Source organism: Thalassophryne amazonica, chromosome 3 (assembly GCF_902500255.1).
Source record: "Thalassophryne amazonica chromosome 3, fThaAma1.1, whole genome shotgun sequence".
In the NCBI taxonomy this organism is placed as follows: Eukaryota; Metazoa; Chordata; class Actinopteri; order Batrachoidiformes; family Batrachoididae; genus Thalassophryne; species Thalassophryne amazonica.
The window spans coordinates 77,182,589-77,209,139 of NC_047105.1; the positions used below are offsets into that span (position 1 = coordinate 77,182,589).

At 39.6% G+C, this 26,551-nt stretch overlaps 1 protein-coding gene across 3 annotated transcripts; it reads right to left on the reverse strand.

Moving 5' to 3' along the window:
* Nucleotides 1-25,395, reverse strand: inpp1 (inositol polyphosphate-1-phosphatase). Of its 3 annotated transcripts, none has more exons than XM_034166880.1 (6): nt 25,212-25,395; nt 13,164-13,411; nt 13,027-13,087; nt 1,266-1,466; nt 963-1,137; nt 1-649 (listed from the first exon to the last, which is right to left on the reverse strand). In XM_034166880.1, exons 2-6 carry the CDS (start codon nt 13,365-13,367, stop codon nt 142-144), a joined length of 1,149 nt encoding a protein of 382 aa, XP_034022771.1. In that variant the 5' UTR covers nt 13,368-13,411; nt 25,212-25,395; the 3' UTR covers nt 1-141. The 3 variants fall into 3 exon arrangements, with proteins under 3 accessions (XP_034022771.1, XP_034022770.1, XP_034022769.1); XM_034166879.1 differs by having other exon boundaries at nt 13,164-13,430; XM_034166878.1 differs by having other exon boundaries at nt 13,164-13,369; nt 25,212-25,394.
* Nucleotides 25,396-26,551: the final 1,156 nt, after the last annotated feature.

Consider the following 26,551-nt stretch of genomic DNA (forward strand, 5'->3'; position numbering starts at 1 on the left):
CTGTGCATATACTGTTTGCTGTTAAAAATAGCTTCATTTAGAACTGGAATATTTCACTGTCCCTCAACTGTCTTTCCAATAATATAGAAAACAAGATTATCATATATGGAACAATAATAGATAACAGCTGGTGCTGTATGCTCACATCTTGCCTTTCAGAGCCCTGATGACACTTTGGAGCTGAGTACAGTCCTGATAGGCCACCAGGCCACCTTGGTTAGCCCAGCGCTCGGCTCCTTTACACTCAGCGTTCGGCTGATGATAGGTGAGTTCAGCCTGCTGATCCTGTGATATACAACTGGAGTGTAGACACTTAGTGAGGTCCACCACACCTCCACCCAGAGCTCGCAGCAGGGCGTGAGGGGCACAGGAATCCCACTTAAAGGTGCTGCCCTCTGAGAGGACATAGACGTCAGACAGGCCCTGTATGACACACAGGATTTTGTAACCAGCTCCGGAGGCGTACATGAGATTCTCAGGGCCACACAGTGAGGCCAGGGCTTCCTTCACCGCCTGCTTCTCACTGGAACTCAGCACAACAGACAGCGCTCGTGTCCGGTCACTGTGATTGGGCATGTCTTTGGGCCGAGACAATGAGCATATTCTGATGTCTCCACATGACACAGCCCAGAAATGCTTCCCTTTCCACCTAAGAACGCAAACAGACATGGCTGAAATGCTTTTCTGGAAAATGACCACATCACGCTGTGCTGTCACCTGCTGGACAGTTCAGGAATGTGCATCTATATCAAATTACAAGTTTCATATTTAAAAACTATGGTCAGTGCAGCATCCATACAGCATGTTCAGCAGCACACAAGTTTGTTGTCTACTCAAGGTACCCTGCAAAATTTGTGAATATGCCAATTTCTAACAACAAAATCATCTTTAATGAATTAATAACTATAACTACGCCTCACCTGTTGTCTTTTTGTTGTTGTTTGATTTTTTTGTAAACTTACCCACCACTTGCTGGATCCTTGTGGTTGAACGGTTGATTGATGACACCCATAACAGGTTCACCAGTGCTTCGGAGGTAAACACCAATCAGAACCAGAGCACAGTGCAGACCTGAAGGAGACAGGCGTCCCTCCTCCAGCACCTCCTCCTTCCCCTCTATGTACTGACTGGTGGCATCTTGAAACAAAACACATGGTTGTCACTCATTTCACATGGTTATGATCAGCTCTGCTCTGTGCAATGTGCTGGAAAAAATCCTTTGTTTGAAATCACTGCAGCTGAGATGAAAATGCTGATCCTGTCACCTATGGGGTCGATCCAGATGCTGAGGTCAGCGGGGCAGAGGGGCACACTCAGACCATGTGTGTCGGTGTTAATCGTCTCTGGGTCTTGGTGGATGGCTCCAGCCAGGAGAGACGCCGCTGTGGAGTCACCGTCCAGAACCGTGGCCAACAAAGTTGCAGTCTCACCCTCTGTACTGCAAACTGTGACCGTCACACTCTCTCCTTGGCAACACAGAAAGGCAATGAGGCTTCACTTGATGACCCCACAGTAGACTGCAAACGACTATAAACATAATTGAGCTCAACATGTCGATGTCTATTTCAGGGGACCATCTTAAAGTGACAGGGCGGATTATCAAACTGTCATATTTGAGGAGGCTGAAAGTCATAAGTGTTTGGTGCCTCAGTGATATTTTGCCACTGCATGGTACCTGCTCCACCCAACTGTGCTCAGTTTTTTTGGCTTTCCAATGGCCCACCTGGTACCTAGTTCATGGGTTAAAGCAATAAATTTTCATCTGACTGAAATTTTTTCCTGGCAAAAATCAATGCCAGCAATTCCCTAAAATGTGGCGAAGTGGGGGCACACACTCTTTTTTCCTCAATAAATACAATAAACACATTATACAGCATACAAATCTATTCTAAATAGCCTCTAAGGAGAGACAGACAAAGCATAAAAAGAATGCAAAACCTGAACATAAAGGTACATAAAAGGGTGGTGGGGTGTAGTCTTGATTCTGGGGGGTCTGGGGGTACTCCCCCAGAACATTTTTTTAAAGCCCAAGTCAAATTTTGTGTATTCTGGTGAATTTTAATGGGTATTAAGTCCTCTGAAACAAAGAAAACTCACTTCAATCTGTGAAGTAAAAACACAGTATTGATTATGGGGGGTCTGGGGGTTCTCCCCCACAAATTTTTTAAAAGAGCAAGTTAAATTTTGTATATTCTGGTGAATTTTCATGGGTATGAAGCCCTCTGAAACAAAGAAAACTCACTTCAAACTATGGGGGTCAGGATCCCCCACAGAATTTTTTTTTAAAGAGCAAGTCAAATTTTGTATATTCTGGTGAATTTTAATGAGTATGAAGCCCTCAGAAACAAATAAAAGTCACTTCAAAGTGTGAAGTAAAAACACAGTATTGATTATGGGGGGTCTGGGGGTTCTCCCCCAGAAATTTTTAAAAGAGCAAGTCAAATTTTGTATATTCTGGTGAATTTTAATGGGTATGAAGTCCTCTGAAACAAAGAAAACTCACTTCAAACTGTCAAGTACAAATTCTTTGTCTTCTGTAGTATTTTGATCTGTTCTAATCCGGTGAATGCACCAAATGGGTGCTGTGTTGCTGGCTGTACAGTCAATAAAATACAAAATTAGGGCCTAAAGCAACTGACAACGTTGTTCTGCTGTGCACAAAGTAACACTGTCACCAGTTTTGAAAACACATGCGCACTGAAAAACTCAAAACTGGCTTATTCACATTTAATCTGTAAAATGCTCTCACTCGTAAAACAAACTTGGGTTGCAACTAACGATTATTTTAGTAATCGATTAATCTTTTTTTTGTTTGTTTTTTTTACTTACATGTGAGTTTTGCCATTATTTCTTGAAGTGAGTTATTATTAAAAGGCCTTTGTCACGCAACATCAATGTTTGAGCTTGTAATAAAGTTATGATGTTATATTCTCGTCAAAAACATACCTCGAATAATGTTTTGTTTTATTTTGAGAGATTTCCATCAGGTTTCATCCAATTATGAGCATTTTTAGATGCCTACAGAAACTATCTCAACCACTGACAACATATTACAGAAAGAGTCCACAAAGGTATTTTAAAGGCCTGACTAAAGTGTAATATGTGATCTTTAATAAGTTATTTTCATGAAAAAAGACACAAATGTGCCTTTTACTGCATTTTATTTTTTTCTTGTGTAAAAACACAGCTTAGATGTGGTTTGACAGAAAGAAATTGTCATTAAACTTAAACAGTTGTATATAATTCTCGTTTTACATTACTTAGTCCATATTTCATTTTATTTTACCTTATGTTTATATTAGTTGTGCATATACTCTGAATAATTTACCATTAAATTTCACTATCTTTTATTTGGCTAAAAATTACTCGCACCACAGAAAGCACCTTTTTGGAGTTGCACTCAAATCTCGTAATGCAAATTACAATGACAATAAAGGCGATTCTGATTCTTCTGATTGTTATTATTATATATAAATAAAAATAAATAAATAAATTACAATTCGTAATACATTTGACTCTTTTACAACAAACACTAAGCCAATAATTATTTATTATATAGAGGGTTTTCAATCACGTGACCGATTTGCTCCAGGACAGGTGTCGTCTCCATTCTGGATTACAAGGAGGCTGACGTGTGATAGGAAAATGGAGAGAATGTATGGTTATTACGAGGCTTTAAATCCTCGCGATAAAGCCATTTATCGTGATAGATGTGTAGCAGTTGCTTCAGTGGATCCGTATCTTATACCAGATAGTGAGTTTAGTGTTAATGTAACGAACTGGCCGACCGTGTCACACTGCGATATTGTGAACAAGGAAGCTGCCGACCAGGTCAGCCTCGCCGGCCTCCTGCAGAGCATCACAGCGGAGCTCTGAAAGCGGAGGTCGGTCTTGAAGTCCTGAGCGATTTCTCTCACCAGGTGCTGGAAGGGCAGCTTGTGGATCAGCAGCTCGGTGCTCGAGGACCACAATGTAAATAAGCCTCCGTATTGGAAGCGTTCTTGTGTTGTCCTCTGCAGTATTTTTATGTATTGTTATATAATTTTATTGCCGAATAAAATAAAATAAAATTCTGGGAGCAGTGGATTTCTGTTAGCGGCGGATCTCTCACAGCGCCACGGTGCCGTGAGGCTTCTTCACATCGACGTTGAAACTTGTCCAATTGTTCGCCAAATCCACGAAGTGTAATCACAGCGGCCACCGCGTTGTAATCCAGAATGGCCACGGGACACAAAATGACGTGACCGATACGTAACATGAAAACCCTCTATACAGAAAACATGCACACAAACTGTGCTGAGATGCGAACAGCTTAATGCTAACTTTAACATTGAAAACGCCATAGACATGCTAACTCATTAGCATCAGTCCCGTTTTTAAGTTCTAAAATACATCAACTATTTTTAGGTCACTTTAATATAAAAAAAAAAGGTAAATATTACTCACAGACATATGCTCTTTAGGGTTTTAGCGGGGGAAAATCAAGATAAAGCGACAAACCATCGAAGCAGAGTCAGCTTATTGCTTCACTGGTTCAAAGCAAAGCCACGCCTCGCTCTACTTGGGGAGTGTCTGCCAATGTTCCCACAAAGACAGAGAGGAGTAGGACCGTGGCTCATGGCAAGCAGTAAACAGAGCGGAGAGGAAGGAAAATTCAGTCCCTTCCTCCACAGTCCACGTTGACATTGCTGCTGCTTTGATTAGCGCAGAATGGGATGTTGCCCCTTACCAAAAAATAGTACTGATAAGTATATAAAAAGTAAACTGGAAGTATACTTGAAACATACTTGCATGTACTACTTTTTGGTAAGGGGCTTTGACAGTGACTATCATATTTCGGCCCCAAAACACGGATGACACCACGTGCGCACGCATATGTGTGGTTAAATTTTCCAAATGACGGAAATCCGTCGTGGTGACGGAGAACTTTAACCCATGACCTAGTTCTTGGTATCTGGTCCTGTTTTATCACCTCTGTTACATTTCCAAAAGAGCTGAGGCGATACCAAAAGGAGAAATGAAAATGCTCCAGATTACCGACTGGTTAGACGGATTTGTCACTATTGCTGCATCATCACTGAGCGAGACGGGAGAGGTTCTGGACAAACCTGCCATTTTAAAAATATTCTTTGGAAAGTAGCAATATCTATACTGTATAACAATGCAAAAGCTACAGTACTGTGTTTTTGAGTATCATGTTGAAGGTGACTTTACAAGTTTCACGTGATGTCTATATGATGGGTTAATTGGCAGTGGAAAAGGAAACACCTGATATCAAAGGGGAGCAGAGTTGAAATGACTTGATGTTTGTAACATCGGCAGTGGTGGGCACAGTTCCGATAATCTGATAACAGATAATTATCGAAGATAATGTTTTCATTATCGGATTATCTCTTTAGATAACTTTAAAAACCATTATCGGACTAATTATCTTCCGATACATTTTTGTCCGATAACTTTTAGACCGATAACATAGTAAACAAAGATCAACAGTGACAAACACTTTTAAAATTTAAAAACAGTTGAGGACCTACCTGTTAAAAGTTTCCTAACAGATGCATAGTTCTACCCTCTGCAAACAGAAGAAACCTGCTTCCAGAAGAAACCACTGTATCCTCTGCAGGCAAAAGAGAACTGGTCACACACACACACACACACACACACACACACACACACACACACACACACACACACACACACACACACACACACACACACACACACACACACACACACACACACACACACACACAACCAAACTAATTTTGGACAAGTTATTTAAAATTACTGTCATGTCTGAAGTTTTATAAAGTGAAAATATCAGATATGTGTTTTAGTTTTAAAGTAATGTGCTAATTTTAAGGTTTTAGTGAGCACAAGCTGTGCCCAACAGTGCATTATGGGTAGGATAGTCTAATCTCAATATGTTCACCACAGGACAAATGCATTTCAGACAAATGAAAAATCATTTGAAAAAGGGCCAAAACTTGCACAGTGTAAAGCCAACATTTATGTGTCAAGACTATTGAGTGCACATTTTACAACATCATCAAACGTGCGCACGACACTAATAAAGCATGCGCACATTCTCTCCACATGCAAAACATTTTGCGATGACACTTCCAGGGCTCCGTAAAAATGCCTGTTTTTACAAATAAAAAAATGGAATATTTTACAAAAGCACATTTATCTGTAAACACCAACACACGACACATTAACGTGTTGGTTTACATAATGAATGACTAAACCAATCAGTGTTTAGCAGAGGCACTTTTACCCAGAATCCTTTGCGATCTGTCTGTGTTTGTTACAAAACCTCAGAATTAGTGCATTATTCAACATTAAAAGATATATGTTATGTTTTAACTTTGTACAAATGACAGAATTTACATTAATGGAGTTATTCTATCTGTATTAATGTTATTTATAAATCAAAACCATAAGTCAGCATGACTTTATTTTACAAGACCTCCGCCTGACCGGAGCATTGTGATTGATAGAGGCTGGGCTTTATGGCTGCTCTCAGGGTGTCGCTGTGCTGGAAGCTATGTAAACAAGAGCTTCCAGCAGGGGCAGGATGTTCAAAGACAAGAGTGTGGCCTCATTGTTTGGGTTTGTTGTCACTTTTAATATTAATAGAAGCTATTGTGGCGTTAAAACTCAAATTCAGTTTATTAGTAGTTGCAAATGTACCAGAGACAATATTGGAATTTATCGGTTATCTGTAACTTCTGATACATTTTTGGGTGGTTTATCGTTTTATCTTTATCAAAGATAACTTTTCAGTTATCTGATTATCTGTTATCGAAGTTAATTTTTTGGTTATCTGTGCCCACCACTGAACATCGGGTAGAAAAACACAATAGGTTGACAAATTCTGTCAATTTTGTGTTCATCAATCAACTAATGATCTCAGGCACACTAGAGACTTGACGCACAGTCCAAAGCGCATTGCTCAAATCAATTTGGGGTATGTGTCACTCGTTTGTGTTGTTTAGACAGCGTGTAAACTGGACGTGCAAGTTGAGCACAAATTGGATTTATCCTCTTCATTACTAATGGCTGTGTTTTGGGCATAACATAAAAGAAGCCAATCAGTCAGTACCAACCTATGAGAAGACACTAGCAGACAGCAGCCACCAATACTATTAGTTTTGTGTTTTTCATGAGTGTACTTTCATTTCTTAAATGGTTGCTTTCAATTCAGATTCAATGTGGATACAATCACAGTAAATGGATCATGAACTCATTTTTTCATTCATTTTCTAAAACTGCTTATTTAAATTGAGGCTGGCAGGGAAGCTGGTGCCTATCCCAGTAGTCATAGGGTCGAGAGGCAGAATGCACCCTGGACAGATCACAGGGCCACATACAGACAGACAAACATTCACACCTATGGTGAATTTATAGTTTAAAGTTCACTTAACCCTTATGTCTCTCAAAGTGGAGGAAGCCGATGCACCCAGAGGGAACCCATGCAAACAAAGCGAGAACATGCAAACCCAACACAGAAAGGATGATGTTGGAAGGGATCACAAAACCTTCTTGCTGTGAGGCAACAGTGCTAACCACTAATCCACTGTGCATTAGTGGACTGCACATCTGAGTGTTAGACTCGCTAAATACCAAAAATACAGTGTGCTCAACTTTAGACCATATTTTTGCTGGTCGATGCAAAGGTCTTCAACTCATTCCAGAAAGGGCCAAGAGGGTGCAGGTTTTCTTTGCAACCACCCACTCCACCAGGTGATTTCACTGATTAACATCACGTTGAGCAGATGGAATCAATTAATCCTCTGGAGTCCAGGGTAAAACTGGCCGTTTTTGACTACTTTTTGTTTTACCTTTATAATTTACCTTTTAAAAGTGTTTACCTGGCCTTGTTTGGTGTTATTCTTTTCAGCACAACCTCACCTGTGTGACTTTACAGTTTCTCACTCATTCTGACCTACTGTATTAACACAGTGAACCTAAAACCACACAAAAACATAAAATCCAAGTAGAAAAAAGTTTTTTGTTTTTTTTTACTGTGAAAACCACAAACATGTTTAATGAACCATTTTCATAACTTAAAATATAAATTGTAAGTTTCAAAAACATATGTACAAATGAAGCAAAAAACAAAGTTAAATACAACTATTTACATAAATGCAGGAAATGCTTCAGGTGTTTTTTTTTGTACAATTATTTACAAAACAGTCAAATATCACAATAAGATTTAGAACGTAAATATAAATTGTACATTTCAAAAACATATAGTGCAGGAAATGCTAATGCTGAACTATTTATAAAACAATCAGATGTCAAAATAAGATGCAATACAAATTATTTGTGCCACTCAAAAAAAAAAAAAAAAAAAAAAAAAAATTCTTGTCCAACAGAACACAGAGGGGCACATCGCAGGCCTGGCACTTCCACGGTGTATCACTCCTCTTGTTGCCCACGTGAAGGCACCGTTGGCACCTCAAGCTGCCTTTTGTGGGCCTTTGGCAAGGATCTGTGCCTGTCACAACTGGCACAGGAACGTGGTTCTGGCTACTGTTGTGTGGGACACCTGTTTTGTCTGTGCCTCACAGTTGACACACCAGCTCCACCATAAAGGCCTTGTGTGTCATGTGGAAGAGTCTGTTGCTCTATAAAAAAAAGCCCTCCGTAAAGCTAGGACATCTTACTACTCATCACTAATTGACGAAAATAAGAACAACCCCAGGTTTCTTTTCAGCTCTGTAGCCAGGCTGACAAAGAGTCAGAGCTCTATTGAGCCGAGTAGTCCTTTAACTTTAACTAGTAATGACTTCATGACTTTCTTTGCTAATAAAATTTTAACTATTAGACAAAAAAAATACTCATAACCATCCCAAAGACATATCGTTCTCTTTGGCTGCTTTCAGTGATGCCGGTATTTGGTTAGACTCTTTCTCTCCGATTGTTCTGTCTGAGTTATTTTCATTAGTTACTTCCTCCAAACCATCAACATGTCTATTAGACCCCATTCCTACCAGGCTGCTCAAGGAAGCCCTACCATTAATTAATGCTTCGATCTTAAATATGATCAATCTATCTTTATTAGTTGGCTATGTACCACAGGCTTTTAAGGTGGCAGTAATTAAACCATTACTTAAAAAGCCATCACTTGACCCAGCTATCTTAGCCAATTATAGGCCAATCTCCAACCTTCCTTTTCTCTCAAAAATTCTTGAAAGGGTAGTTGTAAAACAGCTAACTGATCATCTGCAGAGGAATGGTCTATTTGAAGAGTTTCAGTCAGGGTTTAGAATTCATCATAGTACAGAAACAGCATTAGTGAAGGTTACAAATGATCTTCTTATGGCCTCAGACAGTGGACTCATCTCTGTGCTTGTTCTGTTAGACCTCAGTGCTGCTTTTGATATTGTTGACCATAAAATTTTATTACAGAGATTAGAGCATGCCATAGGTATTAAAGGCACTGCGCTGCGGTGGTTTGAATCATATTTATCTAATAGATTACAATTTGTTCATGTAAATGGGGAATCTTCACAGACTAAGGTTAATTATGGAGTTCCAAGGTTCTGTGCTAGGACCAATTTTATTCACTTTATACATGCTTCCCTTAGGCAGTATTATTAGACAGCATTGCTTAAATTTTCATTGTTACGCAGATGATACCCAGCTTTATCTATCCATGAAGCCAGAGGACACACACCAATTAGCTAAACTGCAGGATTGTCTTACAGACATAAAGACATGGATGACCTCTAATTTCCTGCTTTTAAACTCAGATAAAACTGAAGTTATTGTACTTGGCCCCACAAATCTTAGAAACATGGTGTCTAACCAGATCCTTACTCTGGATGGCATTACCCTGACCTCTAGTAATACTGTAAGAAATCTTGGAGTCATTTTTGATCAGGATATGTCATTCAATGCGCATATTAAACAAATATGTAGGACTGCTTTTTTGCATTTGCTCAATATCTCTAAAATTAGAAAGGTCTTGTCTCAGAGTGATGCTGAAAAACTAATTCATGCATTTATTTCCTCTACGCTGGACTATTGTAATTCATTATTATCAGGTTGTCCTAAAAGTTCCCTGAAAAGCCTTCAGTTAATTCAAAATGCTGCAGCTAGAGTACTGACGGGGACTAGAAGGAGAGAGCATATTTCACCCATATTGGCCTCTCTTCATTGGCTTCCTGTTAATTCTAGAATAGAATTTAAAATTCTTCTTCTTACTTATAAGGTTTTGAATAATCAGGTCCCATCTTATCTTAGGGACCTCATAGTACCATATCACCCCAATAGAGTGCTTCGCTCTCAGACTGCAGGCTTACTTTTAGTTCCTAGGGTTTTTAAGAGTAGAATGGGAGGCAGAGCCTTCAGCTTTCAGGCTCCTCTCCTCTGGAACCAGCTCCCAATTCGGATCAGGGAGACAGACACCCTCTCTACTTTTAAGATTAGGCTTAAAACTTTCCTTTTTGCTAAAGCTTATAGTTAGGGCTGGATCAGGTGACCCTGAACCATCCATTAGTTATGCTGCTATAGACTTAGACTGCTGGGGGGTTCCCATGATGCACTGAGTGTTTCTTTCTCTTTTTGCTCTGTATGCACCACTCTGCATTTAATCATTAGTGATTGATCTCTGCTCCCCTCCACAGCATGTCTTTTTCCTGGTTCTCTCCCTCAGCCCCAACCAGTCCCAGCAGAAGACTGCCCCTCCCTGAGCCTGGTGCTGCTGGAGGTTTCTTCCCGTTAAAAGGGAGTTTTTCCTTCCCACTGTCGCCAAGTGCTTGCTCACAGGGGGTCATTTTGACCGTTGGGGTTTTTCCGTAATTATTGTATGGCTTTGCCTTACAATATAAAGCGCCTTGGGGCAACTGTTTGTTGTGATTTGGCGCTATATAAATAAAATTGATTTGATTTGATTTGTCATGGGCTGCACTTGCTTGACACGGCTGATCTCACGATGCAAGATGAATGCATTTGAGGTTGCAATGTCAAGGAAGTGCAGCAACACTGTCCTGTACCAGTGTGCAGTTTTCAATGGGTGGAGTAGTACTGGATGAGCTGGTCCGATAGGTCGCCTCTGCCCATGTTTTTATTATAAGCCAACACCGGGGTAGGACAGGGAATGTCTTTCACCGTCCAGCATCCATCCTTCTCATCCTTCTTCGTACTGTCTCACCCGAAAACGCATGACAGATGGTGAAGCACACAGACACTTCCCGTGCCAACACAAAAAGTTTCATGCCCCATTTTGTTGGCTTGTCATTTAAATATTGAGTCATTCCAGTTTTTGCCTTCGTTGCCACCATCCTTTCATCCACTGCCAGCTCCCTCCTCAGGTGGTAATAAGCCTGGCAGGCACTGAGGATGTCATCATAAAGAGGCCTGACTCAAAACAGTTCATCATGATCTGGTGTTCCCTTTTTTCTATCATTTTCTACATCCTCATCTGGATCACTTAGGTGGATGTTCTAGAATATTGATTTAAATCTGTCTCTGGACATTACTTTCGCTGGAAAGGGCACAGACAAAATATTATTTTGTTTCCAGTAGCCCTGGAGACTTGGCAGTGACACCAATGACATGTATATCAGAAGTCCAAAAAATTTGTACAGATTTTCCATTTCAATGTATGCCCAGTTGTATTTTTTCCCTAATGTCTTGTTTTTTGCAGCAATTTTATTGGTGTTGGTCCAAATTGTTCTAATTGTGTCAGTTGCAAAAAACAAAAGAAAAAGGTGTTTTGGAGTTTGGGTGGAAAGTGTACCAACCTGGACTCCTGGTGTTCTCCGAGGCTGAAATCTGCTTACTGCTGGAGCAGTGTCTGCGTCCTCCTCCGTGTTCCAACAGTCAGCGCTGGGGCGTGTCTCTGCTGTGCATCCAAATGGAGATCTGGATCTAGAAACAGAACGCACGTGCACCGACCCTCTGTTCGGATCTCCATGTGCACAGTGGTGGATCCACCTGCTTTGGTTGCTCCTCCAGAACAAAAGAGGGATCATCTCTTTCAGCTGTCTGTTTCAGACTCTGACGAAGCGCTGCATGCTCCATCTTCCTCCAGTTCAAAAAATAACTGAAGCGCTTGCTCCACATTCATAAAAACCTCATTTTTACAAAAACCCCCAAACAACAACAAAACACTAACCACACACACTTTCCACCAGTAATAAAGAGAAAGCGATCACACAATCAGACCCACGTGGGGTGGGTGGGCTGTGATCAAACACACATGGGGTTAGTGAACACATGGGGGGTTAGTGACTTCTGATTGGTGGAAAATTCACGAGCCAGCCAACCAATGAGGAACAGTCATATTTCTTCCCACCACTTTCGCTGCTGCAGTAGAGAAGGAAATGAACCTTTTGGCTGTGTGTGTACATAAACGCTCAGCGAAAAATGACAATAATATTCATGAAAATGCATGATGTAAAAAATACTCATAAGTCAAGTTATACTAGGCCTATTAACAAAAATTAAAAAGTGCTATAAAGGCTGAAGTCTCCACGTTAAATATGCATTTAAAGGGAGCCTCAGAGTGCAGCAGATTGAATGTTACATCCACTTAATTAGGTCATGTGACTTTTTACGTGAGGGCACGTCATTCGACTCCAGAGGGTTAATCAGTGAAATCACCTGGTGGAGTGGGTGGTTGCAAAGAAAACGTGCACCCTCTTGGCCCTTTCTGGAATGAGTTGAAGACCTCTGGTCTATGGCATAAGGGCTTTCTGCTGCCAGACAAAGTCTACGCACCGACACTGTGCCTGACGAGACCTAATTTTTTTTAACATGCCCACGGGTGCACAAATGAGTACAGTTCTACTTGGCATTTAGACAATGTGGCTCCTGGGTATGATAACCACAACAGCATCTGTGGAAGCCAAAAATAATGCCTGAGGTGTGCCATGGTAGAAGATAGTCCTCTGAATGTGGACCGTCTGTCAAAATAGTGTTTACGTACAAATATGTTTAATTTAAATTATGTTTAGTCCTCACACTCACATCAAAAGCAAATCTTATATATACTGGATAATAGGTAATTACCAAGTCCATTTTCAAACTTGTTGGATTCCTCTCCGTGAATGAAGCCAACCATTTCAGGAAACTGAACAAAAGATCAGCAACATGATTAAAATCTAGCACACAGTCATTTCAGAAGGTCTTTACAGGGACTCTGTTACCTGAGCGCCAACATCATGATGGATCATTTCCTGGATAACAACATCGGCAAGCGTTTTAAAGTCCTGGACAAACTTCTTGTTCTTATCATCTCCAGTTTTCTCTTGTACAAGGAGCTGAAAGAGCGGCGCTTCTTGTCTGCAGACTCGAGCTACATTAGCAGCTTTTTCAGCTACCCGGAGCAGCAGCCTCAGCAGGTCAGCCATGCCTGAGCCGAAGACAGGAAGATAGACTTTTTTCCCACGTGACACTGTGAGACAGATAGGATGCTAAATATAGCCCAGGACATAAAAAAGACAGGACATAAAAAAGACAAACATGTGAGGAAGAGATGTGGTGTGAACAGCCATCATCTCACTGCTACAGTCCTGTACTGATTAACTGACACTCATTGAGCATTTTTGCTATTAATTGTAATTACATCCAGCTTCTTAAGTAGATCTATCTTTCACAACGTTACATCACATTCACTCAAATCTCTTTGTGTTTCACAAATGAGACATTTAAACATTTAGACATTTTGGACTTTTGAAAACTGATGTCCATTTTTCACCACATACAGACTGAGAGCAGTTTCCATGGAAACCATCGTCAGCAGGGAGATGATCAATGTGAAATATAGTAAGACTTCAATTAATGTGAATCACATGAAGATAATAAGCAAGACTGATGACTGATCTTGCATCAACGAAATCACTGACTTCCAAGTGCGGTCTATTTGGCTGGGACTCTGGTCTCAACCATCTGTAACTGAATTATAAAACACCTAAATACATCCTTGCTATTTGACTGGTAGAGTGTATCCCATGTGCTATTGATTATTTGACCTATTCATTGTATGGTTTACTTCATGTTTCACGCACTTTGATTCCATTAACTGTGGATTGTGCTTCCATATGTTTCTCTCTGTCAAAAGATTCCACTGGATCTATTTAGGTGTCATAGAAAACAACAACAAAAAAATATTAACATTCATTATTTGTATACTGGACAATATATGGTTGATTAGCTGCAACATTTTTGTCACTGCGTGTTCTGACATTTATGTTTTGTGTTGTTTTATTTGGGGGCATGGTCAATCAATCAATCAATCAATTTTATTTATATAGCGCCAAATCACAACAAACAGTTGCCCCAAGGCGCTTTATATTGTAAGGCAAGGCCATACAATAATTACGTAAAACCCCCCAACGGTCAAAACGACCCCCTGTGAGCAAGCACTTGGTGACAGTGGGAAGGAAAAACTCCCTTTTAACAGGAAGAAACCTCCAGCAGAACCAGGCTCAGGGAGGGGCAGTCTTCTGCTGGGACTGGTTGGGGCTGAGGGAGAGAACCAGGAAAAAGACATGCTGTGGAGGGGTTAAAGCAGGTGGTCTCCCCACTGAGTCTAGTCTGCCTGAAGATTCTTCCTTTAAGCAAAACATGTCTAAGAGAATTTTTCCTTACCACTTTCAACAATGTGTTTGCTCATGGGGTGGATAAGGTTTAAGCCTTGCTCATGTGTAGCACCTTGGGGCAACTTGTGTTGTGATTTGGCACTGTATGAATAAACTGACTTGACTGTGCTTGTGCTAATTATAAACCTGTCAGATTATGAAGAAATATTCAAACTTAAAAACCCCATCATTGTGTAATGTACAAGATGGACAGACTTTTGACAGCAAACATCTGGGCAAAAACAGACTATGGTAGAGCATAGTTTTGAGCTAAATTTTCTGATTTTAGTGTCTGAAAACTCATTACAATTTGGCACATGGGTGGCATCATCCCCATCCCCAACAGTAAAGCTGTGGTGACATTAGCTACAACTGACAGTAAGCGACAGCGTGTCACTCATTTCCAATCAGAGTGGGCATTTTGCAGCAGCAGAAGAGACTACGGCCGCCATGCCGCCAGCTCTGCAGGGTCAAAATAGACTTGAAGTCTATTTTATGCAAATACTCAGTGACATGACAGGGTGACTGCCAATCTAAGTGAATAGCAATCGTGACATCAGCTGGTTGTTCGCTGAAACAAAATAATCCAGGATGAAGGAATGTTTGCTTCTTTATAAATATGTTGTTTCTCATATATTTTTGGAAAAATGGGCAGAAATAAACACTTCTGAATCTAAAAAAAAATTGTTTTTGTTAAAGGATAACACCTCTGAAGGGATTTACAAGACATTTTACAGAGATATACAACCCCTGGCAAAAATTATGGAATCACCGGTCTCAGAGGATGTTCATTCAGTTGTTTTAATTAACGGTTACTTTTTTAGACCAAGCAGAGGGAAAAAATATGGAATCACTCAATTCTGAGGAAAAAATTATGGAATCATGAAAAACAAAAAAACGCTCCAACACATTACTAGTATTTTGTTGCACCACCTCAGGCTTTTATAATAGCTTGCAGTCTCTGAGGCATCGACTTAATGAGTGACAAACAGTACTCTTCATCAATCTGGCTCCAACTTTCTCTGATTGCTGTTGCCAGATCAGCTTTGCAGGTTGGAGCCTTGTCATGGACCATTTTCTTCAACTTCCACCAAAGATTTTCAACTGGATTAAGATCCGGACTATTTGCAGGCCATGACATTGACCCTATGTGTCTTTTTGCAAGGAATGTTTTCACAGTTTTTGCTCTATGGCAAGATGCATTATCATCTTGAAAAATTATTTCATCATCCCCAAACATCCTTTCAATTGATGGGATAAGAAAAGTGTCCAAAATATGAATGTAAACTTGTGCATTTATTGATGATGTCAGAAAGCCAGAAAGTTGCCATTTGAAATTACTTTAGTTTTGTCATGTCTGTCATGTCTGTGATCTGCTTTTTTCTACAAAATTAAACAACTGAATGAACATCCTCCGAGGCCGGTGATTCCATAATTTTTGCCAGGGGTTGTAGTGTGCACGCCCGGGAACGCCCATCACGCGCCAAAGCCAAATGCTTGTTGCCATCATTTGTAGCTCATGTGACTGAAGCATAACAACTGCAAAAGAAAAACAAAAGCTGCACACATGCTTAACCAGGACACCTTAAAAAATTTGATAATTTTTTTCTTGAGACCTCAAATGTTAATTAATAGTAGAATCACACAGGAGAGAGTGAGCAAGGGACCTAACTTTTATTTTCTGCTCCCAATGTAGGGCTTGACCAAAATAATTTGCAGTGGTATGCACAGCTAACCAAAAAGTTAGCTTCGATAACAGATAACCAGCTAATTGAAAAGTTATCTTTTATGAAGCTAAACCGATAAACCATCCCAAAAAATTATCGGAAGCTACAGCTAACCGATAACTTTCAGTATTGTCTCCAGGACACTTGTAATTAACAAGCTGAATCACTTCTGGCAGCATCAAAGGCAACCACAGACCCAAACAATGAGTCAGCACTTCTGTCTTTGTACATCCTGCCCACTGCTGGAAGCTCCTGTTTACTACATAGCTTGTAGCAGTGAAGCAGCTGAGAGGAGCTGCTAAGCTCAACTCTCTATGCAATAGCAGTGTCGCCATGAGGCAGAGGTCTTGGAAAATAAAGCAGTGCTGACTTATGATTTTGAAGTGTAAATAAAATTAATACTAATAGAATAACTCCATTAATGTCAATTCTGTCATTTGTACAAAGTTAAAACATAACATATATCTTTTAATGTTGAATAATGCACTACTTCTGAAGTTTTGTAACAAACACAGACAGACACCAAAGGGATTATGGGTAAAATGTGCCTCCGCTAACACTGATTGGTTGACTCATTCATTCTATGTAAAAAACAACACGTTAATGTGAGGTGTGTGTGTTGGTGTTTACATATAAATGTGCTTTTGTAAAATATGCCATTTTTTATATAAAAAAAAAAAGTCATTTGCAAAGCCAAAAAGTTGATTTGACAACCGTCTGATATAACCAGAGTCAAAATAAATAGAACACTGCCATCTACTGGTGCCCAGATGCTTAGTACTTAGGAGTAGGGTGTCTCTGCAGAGCCGAAGGCTGCACGTTTACAGCTGCGCGTTTATGGCTGCACGTTTACGGCTGCACGCTCAGGCCGCAAGCTTCTTCTAATGACGTCGATTCAGAACATTGTTTATAGACAGCGCCACCTAATGGGTGCACGTTTACGGCTGCACTCTCAGGCCATACGCTTCCCCCCCCCCCGAGAAGAAGAGAATGTACTTCCGTGGTCCATTTTACCATCAAAGGGTGGGGGGAAAGTTTGTATTTTTTTTTAGATTAAACAATGCACAATAATCTTTTCAAATGTTTACTAATAGAAGTTGTTATTACCTGAATGTAACAGTGTTACTGAATGAAGTCTTAAGTTTTACCAGTATTTTTCTCAAACCATCTGAGATTTTCTTGTCTGTCAATTGTTTCCAGTGAAGTGGACAAATTTTACGACAGCGTATTAGGGCCATTCAAAGACGGGGGAAAAAATAGAGATTACATTTTCGAGTTTAAAGTCACAAATATACGAGAATAAACATGCAAATTTGCAAGAAAAATACAACGTGAGATTAAAACACCTAAAACTACTGGTACATAAATACACATGCAAATGCAAATCTATTGACACCTTAGCGATGGAATGAGACGGGACAATGGCTTCATCATGTACATTTTTCAGTCAAAAAGAATTAATACATGGGCAGCGGTTTCAATATTTAATGTCTGAGAGATAAGAGAAAGCAATCATGCTTGTGCTTGCAGTTAATGCAAATGCAGGTAACAGCTAGCCTGGATGTTAGCTATGTTGATTTGGCTATTTATCAAATTATTTAGTTAATGTAGCTAGCATTAAAAGTGATACTTTTTTCCCCTTACAGATTTGCATGTTTATAATCTTGAAAATGTGTGTGTTTAATCTGGCAAATTTGCTACATTTTTCTTGCAAATTTTCTGCTTTTTTTCTCACATATTTCTATGTTTATAATCTTGAAAAACTGCGTGTTTAATTGTGGCAAATTTGCTACTTTTTCTTGCAGATTTGCTTTTAATCTCGCAAATTTGCATGTTATTTCTTGTAAATTTGCATGTTTATTCTCATATATTTGTGACTTCAAACTCAAAAATTTAATCTCCATATTTTTTTTTCCTGTCTTTGAACGGCCCTAATACACTCGGAAATTTGGCAGACGGCTGGACACAGAATTAAAGAAAGAAGAAAGACAATTCTGGTAGTAGGTGGGGCTCACTTAAAAAGGGGGTATACTGGCATGAACTGTTACAATAGAAAATTATTAGGCCCATGAAAGTGAAAGATGGAGAGTTTATCAGATATATTAATGCTTAGCCTGTTTTTACATGCTAATGTCTGTCTCTGTGTCTGTCAGGAGGCTCTGAGATGAGTCTGAGGAGCTACTTCAGTGATGTCCACATAACTTGATGCTCTTCCGGCATTTTGGATCAGCGTGTGTGTGTGTGTGTGTGTGTGTGTGTGTTTTAAGCTTTTATTTTGGTTTAATAATGTAAAAATAAATCTAAATATCTGCCTCCACATTATCTTTATCACCTTGTTCAAAACTTTTAAACTGTCCTGTTGTAGATCAAGAGAACACAGTGGCCACACCATATGATTACATTATTAATTTACCTGATTATAACATTATATTGCTACACATTTTGTCCCAATGCATGAAACAAAGTTTTTTTTTTGTATTAAGTAATATTTTTGGGCGGAACAAACCTTTAAAAGCTCAACTTTAAAAAAAAAAATTGGGTACATTTAACCTTTACAATTATAGGTAGGACCTGAAGTACTACTTTTTGTGCAATACTATGTGCTCCTGAAAGTGCAGCCTTATAGGCTCTAGAGACGTACTGATTTAGTTAAATTACCTGATTATAACATTATATTGCTACACATTTTGTCCCAATGCATGAAACAAAGTTTTATTTTATTAATAAGTAAATATTTTTGGGTGGAATAAACCTTTAAAAAGCTTTTTTTTGGGGGGGGGGGGGTTACATTTAACCTTTACAATTATAGGTAGGACCTGAAGTACTACTTTTTGTGCAAAGTGCTCCTGAAAGTGCAGCCTTATAGGCTCTAGAGACGTACAAACTGATTTAGTTAAATTGTAGGTATATTTGGAGTGAAATCAAATTTGAAAATAGCAAGTCACGCTCTTGAATCACAGGTAGGTGGCGCAGTCTCTAAAGAAATGCTCTGAATCGACGTCACCAGAAGAAGCAGTGTGCGGCCTGAAAATGCAGCCGTGAAATTGCAGCCGTAAACGTGTAGCCTCCGGCTCTGCACACACATACTATTGGTACTTAGGGTGAATACTGCCAGTAGATGGCAGTAGAGACCCTGAACTCTTGCAGTTTTCATATGGATCTTACGGATCATTTATTATTCCAAATAAATAATCTGTCCGTGTCTGCTACGTTTAAGATACGTGGAATTTAATAAATGCAAACCGAATTTCAGACATCTTATATATATTACTCTGGAACAAAGAGGACAGTCAATGTTTGACAAAAGCAAGACGTTAAAGAACATGAAGCGTTGCAGCTCACAATGATTCCAATTGAAAATAATGGAGAAGCAACCTGAGCTTCTTCTGGGATTTTTACATAAAACAAACTAACAACATCTATAAACCCAGAGAATATATTCACGAAAGTTTTAGGCACAATATACAAAGGGTTTAATGCTGTTGTCCGTGTGGAGCCTGATCAGAGTGTCACAAATGCATTTCTTCTGTAGTGAATGTACTGAGGTTACCCATAATGCACTTTGTGGAGACACATGTCCACACTAAAACCTTCAAAATTAGTGCATTACTTTAAAACTAAAACATATATCTGATATTTTCACTTTATAAAACTTCAGACGTGACGTTAATTTAAATAACTTGTCCGAAATTGTCCCAAAAGAAATGAGCTTTTCTTTTCTGTGACCAGTTCTCCTTTGTCTGCAGAGGATAGAGCAGTTTCTCCTGGAACCAGCTCTCCTCTGTTTGCAGAGGATAGAGCTGTGCATCTACGACAAAACATTTAACAGTTAGGCAAATGTGGTGTACAACCCCAATTCCAGTGAAGTTGGGACGTTGTGTAAAATGTAAATAAAAACAGAATACAATGATTTGCAAATCCTCTTCAACCTATAGTAAACTGAATACAGCACAAAGACAAGATATTTAATGTTCAAACTGATAAACTTTATTGTTCTTTGAGCATTCATCAACTTTCCCAGTCTTTTGTTGCCTCGTCCCAACTTTTCTGAAATGTGTTGCAGGCATCCATTCGACAACAGAGTCGTACATCAAGCAAGAATGGGAAAGAATTCCACCTACAAAGCTTCAACAATTTGTGTCCTCAGTTCCCACTTATTGAGTGTTGTTAGATGGAAAGGTGATATAACACAGTAGTAAACATACCACTGTCCCAGCTTTTTTGAAATGTGTTGCAGGCATCCATTTCAAAATGAGCAAATATTTGCACAAAAACAATAAACAATAAAGTTTATCAGTTTGAACATTAAACATCTTGTCTTTGTGCTGTATTCAGTTGACTATAGGTTGAAGAGAATTTGCAAATCATTGTATTCTGTTTTTATTTACATTTTACACAACGTCCCAACTTCATGGTTCATGCACAACCCTAACCCTCACCTCAACCCTGCTACACCGCCATGATGTCCCTCTTTGTCAATTATATGTTCTGGCTTGCATGGACTGGATGTTGAGTAGGGTTGCAAGGCTTGACACATCCCCTTTTGTGTGAGAGGAAAAGTCTAATGACTTTGATTTTTTTTTTTTTTTTTGACAATGCTGTGATCTTTGTGGAATCAATTGCTACTCTCACTACAGCACTTGAGAAGCTGAGTGAGGAATCATGAAGTCTGGTTTTGTAATTGTCCTAGATCATGAATAAGATCCAGCACCATCATTTATCAACTGTTCATATACACAGATTTGTGTTTAAACCGTGTATTCAAACGTATCTGTGCAAAGTACAGAATTTACCAACTTGTACTTCGAAAAATGTGTGTAAATGTACACCTAGGTCTGACTGTGTGTACCCACAACATCTAGTGGAAACTGCAAGAAGAGCATGCAACCTCACATACATTCTTTATTCAAATTACTAAGTACAAAATTAGCAATTATGTTGAGTTAAAAAACAGACTTGTTGCCTCATTAGTGTCAAGACCTACAAGGGATGCCAGTGCAAAGTAAACAGTAGCTTTTAAGTTCATAATTGAAATAAAACTAAATAAATAGCTAAAGACCTTTACCATCAACAAGTGCTTTGATCTCTGCCTACTGCTACAAGGCATGAAGCAAATAGCTCCCCTGCAATTTCATTTTAAAAATGAGCCCACATTATTTTTGCCTGGTCAAATTTCATGAGGAGAGATTTTATTGGAAGAAAGATAGCACGGTGATGTTATAGGAATGCAAAAGATTCTGGGACAACTTTAACGATAAATAATTTTTTTGATATTTGTTGTGTTGAACGTGTTAACATACTTAAAACTTGTTAAAATTGTGTCACACGAGTGACCAGCTGTCACAAATAGTTGGCTTCAAAACAAATGGTAGAGGGCTGTTGCCACTTAGTGGAACTTATATTTATTTTTCATTTTATTAAGTCTCACCACGGTAACCACACACAAGCAACCCGTTATCGATTTCCCAAAAAATTTTATTTCTTCATTCCTTTGCCCATTACGCTGAGCAGCAGACGGTAAACTGGATGCTCCATTGGTATCGATGAAAGGTTGACGGAAAAATCCCACCACCTCTGCCTGTGAGCACAACACTTGCTGTCAAAAGTTGAATATTTAGTCACCAGCAATTTAGTCAAAGGCAATACAAGTAGTGACAAGGACAAACTGGATGTTTTATCTTTAACAAGGAGGAAAAACAAACAGCAAGCGTTGGATTATTTAAGTCACATGAATAATTTGTGATATTACAGAGAACAATTAATCTATAACTTCACAAAAAAACTTTTTCATTTGCCATCAAAGCCAGGACTTCTTGTTTCAATATAACACTGTGCAAAATCTTAAAACTATTGTGTCTTGCAATTAAGTCAATTAATGTCTCTGTCATTAGCATTGAAAAATAACAGAGCCTCATATGCCGTCACTTGCAGTCTACTGCTGCAGACAACAAAAATTCTACTATAAGGACCACTGTGACTGTTCTTCTGCTGCAGACATATGTGAACGCAGCATTACTGTGGTAAGGAAAACAAGCAACATACAAATGTTTTATCATATACAGTAGTGCTCAGAATAATAGTAGTGCTATGTGACTAAAAAGATTAATCCAGGTTTTGAGTATATTTCTTATTCTTACATGGGAAACAAGGTACCAGTAGATTCAGTAGATTCTCACAAATCCAACAAGACCAAGCATTCATGATATGCACACTCTTAAGGCTATGAAATTGGGCTATTAAAAAAAGAATTAGAAAAGGGGGTGTTCACAATAATAGTAGCATCAGCTGTTGACGCTACAAACTCAAAACTATTATGTTCAAACTGCTTTTTTAGCAATCCTGTGAATCACTAAACTAGTATTTAGTTGTATAACCACAGTTTTTCATGATTTCTTCACATCTGCGAGGCATGGAGTCAACCAACTTGTGGCACCTTTCAGCTGTTATTCCACTCCAAGATTCTTTAACAACATTCCACAATTCATTCACATTTCTTGGTTTTGCTTCAGAAACAGCTTTTTTGACATCACCCCACAAGTTCTCAATTGGATTTAGGTCCGGGGATTGGGCAGGCTACTCCAAAACATTAATTTTGTTGGTTTGGAACCAAGATTTTGCTCGTTTACTAGTGTACTTGGGGTCATTGTCTTGTTGAAATACCCATTTCAAGAGCATGTCCTCTTCAGCATAAGGCAACATGACCTCTTCAAGTATCTTCACATATCCAAACTGATCCATGATACCTGGTATGTGATATATAGGCCCAACACCATAGTAGGAGAAACATGCCCATATCATGATGCTTGCACCACCATGCTTCACTGTCTTCATTGTGAACTGTGGCTTGAATTCAGAGTTTGGGGGGTCGTCTCACAAACTGTCTGCAGCCCTTGGACCCAAAAAGAACAGTTTTACTCTTATCAGTCCACAAAATATTCCTCCATTTCTCTTTAGGCCAGTTGATGTGTTCTTTGGCAAATTGTAACCTCTTCTGCACGTCTTTTATTTAACAGAGGGACTTTTGGGGGGATTCTTGCAAATAAATTAGCTACACACAGGCATCTTCTAACTGTCACAGCACTTACAGGTAACTCCAGACTGTCTTTGATCATCCTGGAGCTGATCAATGGGTGAGCCTTTGCCATTCTGGTTATTCTTCTATCCATTTTGATGGTCGTTTTCTGTTTTCTTCCACGCGTCTCTGGTTTTTTTGTCCATTTTAAAACAGAGATCATTGTAGATGAACAGCCTATAATTTTTTGCACCTGCGTATATGTTTTCCCCTCTCCAATCAACTTTTTAATCAAACTACGCTGCTCTTCTGAACAATGTCTTGAACATCCCATTTTCCTCAGGCTTTCAAAGAGAAAAGCATGTTCAACAGGTGCTGGCTTCATCCTTAAATAGGGGACACCTGATTCACACCTGTTTGTTCCACAAAACTGACGAACTCACTGACTGAATGCCACACTACTATTATTGTGAACACCCCCTTTTCTACTTTTTTTTTTACTAATAGCCCAATTTCATAGCCTTAAGAGTGTGCATATCATGAATGCTTGGTCTTGTTGGATTTGTGAGAATCTACTGAATCTACTGGTACCTTGTTTCCAATGTAACAATAAGAAATATACTCAAAACCTGGATTAATCTTTTTAGTCACATAGCATTACTATTATTCTGAACACTACTGTATAGTTAACTGACAGCATTTCTGAACGCAAATGACCATGAACGTGCACTTGTGTGCCTATGAAAGTTGTCTGCTTGTTTGATACAGATTTTGTGTGTACTGACACACATGCTAAATTTTGCTCATATGACAGCACTCAGGACCTTTTCTATGCAGTTTTATAAATCGGGGCCCAGGTTTTTAATGACTCAGACATCAGAAGTCTGTTATGCTGTGAAAGTGGCATACTTATTTTGACAGTGATGGTCATGTCTCTGGGTCCTCAGCCTTTGGGATCAGAGACAACTGGGAAGAGCTTAAGGAGTCATGATGTTGCTGGACAGAGGTGTTTGGTGATATTGATATCTTTGCAGGAAATCTAAGGTCCCCGTCTTTATACTTCTGGTGCTTCCTGTGTGGTTGTGAAACTTAAACACTAACCAGTCACCTATGTTTTTGGTACTAGATCTCTTTTAAGGATCCTTGGGTACTGCTGGAAAGAAATGAGTGTCAAATGGTTACTTAGAGACTAGACAGACATCAGTTCCAGCAGGGGCCTTGGTCGATCTGTGCCAAATTGGTGGAGAAGACCAAGGGGACCCCCATGTCTCGCCTGTCTGCAGGAGACATGTTACTTAGAGCTGGTTGTCTACCTGGGTGGTTGCCATCCAGGACCTGAGGTGGTTCTGTAGTGTAGCGAATGCAGCCTTGTGCACTAGCGCATGTGCCCGGACCTCCTCAAGTCACATGGTGTTTGTTACTACTGGAAACACTCACATAGTGCACAAGCCACCATGTGTTCTAGAAGATTGGGGTATTTTTAATCAGATATGATACTCTACACAAATCATGAATTGCTACTAGTATAGCACCCCATGTTACATAAACTACCCAACTTCATGGTTCATGCACAACCCCAACCCTAACCCTGCTACACCGCCATGTTGTCCCTCTTTATCTCGCGATAATCACGGCAGCTTCCTATTGGATGGGAATATGGTGAATTAGCAACAGCCACTCCCTGGTAAATTTACATTAAAACAATGTCACTCATTTTGTAGTGAAATACACAAATACTTAAATCACATCAGGGTCCAGAGGAGCCCCATAAGAAGTCAAACAAAATACTATAATAACAGATCCACAGGGTTTAGTTTGGGGTGTTTGTAAAAGAAAACAAAAGGAATAATAAGAAAAAAGTGACTAAAATCTTACCAAAACAGATGATACACACTATTTTCCGTCTGTCGCACTTGTTTCCCAGTCGAACCGGTAGCCTCTGTGTACAAAACCAACGTCAACGCACAGACGTAGATTTAAAACAGCTCTGCCTTCCGTGTGGTTTCTTTACGTCACTGGTGAGTTTCCACCATCAGTAAAAAACAACAACAAAAAACAAAAAAGAAAAAGGGCGGGGTTTCCTCTCATAACCACAGGCACGCGGATGAACGTCGAGCTGCGTGGGTGCGTACGGCCAATGAGGTGACGACATGAACTCAGCCGCGGTGCGTTCAGGTACACCTCGATTAAAAGTAATGTTACATTCGAAAATATCGGAAGTTGAGAAATTAGAGCTCAAATTGAGACATTTTCGGTTTTGGCGCGTTTAATCAATCAATCAATTTCAATCAATTTTATTTATATAGCGCCAAATCACAACAAACAGTTTCCCCAAGGCGCTTTATATTGTAAGGCAAAGCCATACAATAATTACGTAAAAACCCCAATGGCCAAAACGACCCCCTGTGAGCAAGCACTTGGCGACAGTGGGAAGGAAAAACTCCCTTTTAACAGGAAGAAACCTCCAGCAGAACCAGGCTCAGGGAGGGGCAGTCTTCTGCTGGGACTGGTTGGGGCTGAGGGAGAGAACCAGGAAAAAGACATGCTGTGGAGGGGAGCAGAGATCAATCACTAATGATTAAATGCAGAGTGGTGCATACAGAGCAAAAAGAGAAAGAAACACTCAGTGCATCATGGGAACCCCCCAGCAGTCTAAGTCTATAGCAGCATAACTAAGGGATAGTTCAGGGTCACCTGATCCAGCCCTAACTATAAGCTTTAGCAAAAAGGAAAGTTTTAAGCCTAATCTTAAAAGTAGAGAGGGTGTCTGTCTCCCTGATCTGAATTGGGAGCTGGTTCCACAGGAGAGGAGCCTGAAAGCTGAAGGCTCTGCCTCCCATTCTACTCTTACAAACCCTAGGAACTACAAGTAAGCCTGCAGTCTGAGAGCGAAGCGCTCTATTGGGGTGATATGGTACTATGAGGTCCCTAAGATAAGATGGGACCTGATTATTCAAAACCTTATAAGTAAGAAGAAGAATTTTAAATTCTATTCTAGAATTAACAGGAAGCCAATGAAGAGAGGCCAATATGGGTGAGATATGCTCTCTCCTTCTAGTCCCCGTTACTACTCTAGCTGCAGCATTTTGAATTAACTGAAGGCTTTTCAGGGAACTTTTAGGACAACCTGATAATAATGAATTACAATAGTCCAGCCTAGAGGAAATAAATGCATGAATTAGTTTTTCAGCATCACTCTGAGACAAGACCTTTCT